The 4,372-nt window shown below is 44.8% G+C and overlaps 1 protein-coding gene across 1 annotated transcript in view; it reads left to right on the forward strand.

Annotated features, from left to right (window-relative positions):
• Positions 1-3,540, forward strand: part of ablim3 (actin binding LIM protein family, member 3) — a gene marked incomplete at its 3' end in the record, with an annotated part of 114,472 nt that extends 110,932 nt beyond the window's left edge. Inside the window, exon 7 of the mRNA XM_084332095.1 lies at positions 3,487-3,540. Within this exon, the coding sequence (XP_084188221.1) occupies positions 3,487-3,540 (54 nt within the window). The remainder of the gene's footprint in view (positions 1-3,486) is intronic.
• Between the last annotated feature and the right edge of the window lie 832 nt (positions 3,541-4,372).

Genomic DNA, 4,372 nt, shown 5'->3' on the forward strand with positions numbered 1-4,372 from the left:
ATTTTTTCCCCCACCCCTAGTCGTGATGCAGGCTACACCACAAGGGAGTTAAATGTAGTAATTAGGAATGATACGTTGTATTACAGGAATGATACGTTGTATTACAGGAATGATACGTTGTATTACAGGAATGATACATTGTATTACAGGAATGATACGTTGTATTACAGGAATGATAGGCTAGTGGTCCATATCCACTTCCATTAATTTGTGCTAAGCTAGGCTAGCTTGCAGCCATCCTTTCTACTGAACGCACAGTTCAGTAGAGTCTGAACTATCGACTATAAATGTCTTTTAACAGCCCTAATAGTCCTACTGTAACGTCAACAGATGTCACCACAATTATAATCTCTCATTTGTCGTCAAAATCCTGTTGAAGACCACGGCCCCCAAGCTTTTTGTTTGTGGATCTGTGTCTTCTGTGTGGTTTTTATGTCGAATGTTCATCATTAGGAGTAGCTGTGGAAAAGCTCTACTGTGGTCTGCAGTCTCAAAACATTGGCTTCAGCCGAGCTTCCACAGGGTCAAGGGTTATTACTTTAATGAGTCGTTGAGACGCTTTCGAGAGAGTCGGGGAGAGGGCGGGAATGATACAGTGTATTACAGGAATGATACGTTGTATTACAGGAATGATACGTTGTATTACAGGAATGATACGTTGTATTACAGGAATGATACGTTGTATTACAGGAATGATACGTCAGCTAAATGACAACATGTAAATGAAAATGTAGTAGGTAGTCTAAGGCTGTACCATACTGTACACCAATAGTAGTGATATAGTGAATAGCAGTAATGTAGCTCAGTAGTCTAGGTCGTCTAGGGCAGTAATCTAGGTCTAAGGCTGTACTCTAGACCAGTAGTCTAGGTCGTCTAGGGCAGTAATCTAGGTCTAAGGCTGTACTCTAGCCCAGTAGTCTAGGTCGTCTAGGGCAGTAATCTAGGTCTAAGGCTGTACTCTAGCCCAGTAGTCTAGGTCATCTAGGGCAGTAATCTAGGTCTAAGGCTGTACTCTAGCCCAGTAGTCTAGGTCGTCTAGGGCAGTAATCTAGGTATACTGTAGGTCTGTACTGTTAGTAGACAGTGTATTCTCTTCTCCATGCTCTCTATTAAGTGAAGCAGAACAAAGGAATAACTGAGCTGATAGGAATGAAGTACCTGCTCTGAATCCCTCTGGCCCCCAGGGGGAGAGACTGAGAGAGTGAAAACATACCAAAGAGGCTAAAGAGTGATGGAAAAAACGAAGGGATAGAGATAAAGAAGGATATAAAAAAAAACACAGAAACAGTGTTTTTGAAGCGGGTAGGGTCTCTAATGCTCAGGGGATGGTGGAAAAGGGATGAAGGAATCTACCTTGAGCGGGTGTGGGGGGGGGGGGGGGCACAGGGAGGAGTATGAGGAGACGTGAATGAAGGAGTGTGAGGATGACAGAAGGGATGAAGGGATTCATGGTTAATTGCTCTGGGGGCCTGAGAAACGTACGACGGACAAACTTTGTCCTACGGTATCTCTGTCCTCTGTACCACAAACAACACAGCACAGCAGTGTGACGGGCTGTCAGTGTTCTGCTCTCAGTAGCACACGCACACACGCATGCACACGCACGCACACACACACACACACCGGGAAAACTGCTGTCAGGATATAGTTGGCGTGAAGTGCTTTGTTCCTGAGTGTCTCAGTGTCTCAGGCTGCCTGGGCTATTTATAGGCACTGGTACATGTCAGCCTTTATATGCAGCCCGGTGTGTGTGTGCGTGTGTGTGTGCGTGTGCGTGTGTGCGTGCATGTTTGTGTATATATGTGCATGAGCCTGTGTTTGTTTGTGTGTGCGTGTGTGTGTGTGTGTGTGTGTGTGTGTGTGTGCGCGCCTGTGTGTGTGTGCGCCTGTGTGTGTGAGTGTGTGTGCATGTTTTTCTCTCTTCCACCTATGATATCATGACACTCAATACTTTGCGATGGAGCAGACCAATGTTTTGACCCTGAGGACATCAGGTCATTTCCTGTCCCTGAACTCAGCCTGCATCCAGCTGTCGTTTAGAAGACAAGACTCCCTATGCCTGCGCTGGCAGCAGCATCCTGTGTAATCAAACGCCTTGGGCAACATTCACTTTATCTTCATTCAAAAACAGCCGCAAAACCTTCTGTTGTGCACATACTCTACTACTCTACACGGATTCTATTGTTAACCCTTCGCCCCACTGCGCGATCCCTTCAACAATGGTTTGTATATGTATACTTCCACTTAATATTGAAGGAACACGCCAACATTATGTGAAATGCGCTCGTCATCTTCTCCAGAGTCAGACAAGAAGATGGATACTAATTTCCTCTGTGCGTTCAGTAGAAAACTATCTGACTGCAAGCGAAACTAGCTCAGCACAAATTAATGGAAGCGGATACGGACCACTAGCCTAGCTTAAAACTCCAGGTGAGGTGTTTTTGGCCAACAGCTAGGCTAGTGGTCCATATCCACTTCCATTAATTTGTGCTACGCTAGGCTAGCTTGCAGCCAGCCTTTCTACTGAACGCACAGTTCAGTAGAGTCTGAACTATCGACTATAAATGTCTTTAAACAGCCCTAATAGTCCTACTGTAACGTCAACAGATGTCACCACAATTATAATCTCTCATTTGTCGTCAAAATCCTGTTGAAGACCACGGCCCCCAAGCTTTTTGTTTGTGGATCTGTGTCTTCTGTGTGGTTTTTATGTCGAATGTTCATCATTAGGAGTAGCTGTGGAAAAGCTCTACTGTGGTCTGCAGTCTCAAAACATTGGCTTCAGCCGAGCTTCCACAGGGTCAAGGGTTATTACTTTAATGAGTCGTTGAGACGCTTTCGAGAGAGCCGGGGAGAGGGAGGGAGTGGGAGGGAGAGAGAGAGATAAAGAGAAAGACCATGACAAATAGTGATGGGGAGAGATCCTTCCCTTCCTTCTTCCTCCCTTCTTCTCTGTGTCTCTGTGCTTAAGGTAAATATAGCATCCTGCGAATGCGGAGGCCTCATTAGAAACGGCAACGGCCGCCTATCTGATCCAACCGCAGATCGGGAAAAAAACAGGCCCTCTGCTCGGAAAACACTAGAGGATAAACGCCGGCTTCCGGTGTCTGGCTCCTCGCTTTCCATGGAACCTGAGATCTAGAGAGAGAGAGAGAGAGAGAGAGAGAGAGGGGATAAAGGGAGAGAGAGAGAGGGAGAGAGGAAGATGGGTTAAAAATTGTGTCTGAATGGTAGGGGAAAATGTACATATTGGCAGTTCTTGGAGAGTTGACTCCTTATCGTGCCCACAGGGCAGATTACTTAAAGATACAGTACGATGACTTATTATGGAATGTTAATGTCATGAGTATCATTTGTTCAGCTTCAGATGTATCATTTCAGTGTTTTAGGTCACCAGTAGGCTGAGGGGGTGCGGCCTTCTGTTCACTACACTATAGGGATGTTTGACTCATCTCATCATCTCATCCTGTCATTCCTCTCACTCAGCTAGATGTGACTGATGGGCCAATCAGAGCAGCTAGATGTGAGAGTAACCAGTAACCAGTGTGTATTATGCAATATTTATGAGGAAGCAGATTGGATATGTGAAATGGCTTGATATTGTTGATCTCCAGGGGGATAGACATCAAAGGGTTTTAGTCGTCATTGTCATGACAGCAACAGCTCTAACATGTTGGGTAATTGTTCAGGCACATGGACACACAGTGCTTGAGCTCCTGCCCCTTTTCCTTTTTCTACTGGAATTCTCTCAAATATGTGCTATACTTGAAACGATGCATTTTTACATTTTGATTTATTTTCCCTATTTGCTGTGTGTGTTTGTGTGTGTGTGTGTGTGTGTGTGTGTGTGTGTGTGTGTGTGTGCGTGCGTGCGTGCGTGTGTGTGTGTGTGTGTGTGTGTGTGTGTGTGTGTGTGTGTGTGTGTGTGTGTGTGTGTGTGTGTGTGTGTGTGAAGACAAATTGCAAAGGAGAGTATGAGAGAGAGAGAGGCTGATTATGAGGTAAAGTGCTAGACAGCACAGCAACAACACACCACAAGAATATTCCTGGTGTGTCCTTTCTTTTTGATTGAACACCTGCCTCCCTAAGTGTCTCAGGCTGGTAATATTATATCAATATACGTTCTGTAAATTAAAATAAATGCAATGAGATTTTAAAACAAGATTTTCATTGTACTATATTGATTTTTACCAACACACACACTCACTATCCTTAAAGGGAAACTCCAACATTTTGGGAAATTAGCTTATTTGGCATCTACCCTGGAGTTAGACAAGAAGATACATACCCTTTTCTTCTCTGTGCATGCAGTAGGAGTAGGAAGATGTTGGGAACTAGGCTAATGGAGGAACCTACTTCCAGTGACTGACAC

The sequence above is a fragment of the Notolepis coatsorum genome (genome assembly GCF_963971535.1).
Source record: "Notolepis coatsorum genome assembly, chromosome: 16".
Lineage (NCBI taxonomy): Eukaryota > Metazoa > Chordata > Actinopteri > Aulopiformes > Paralepididae > Notolepis > Notolepis coatsorum.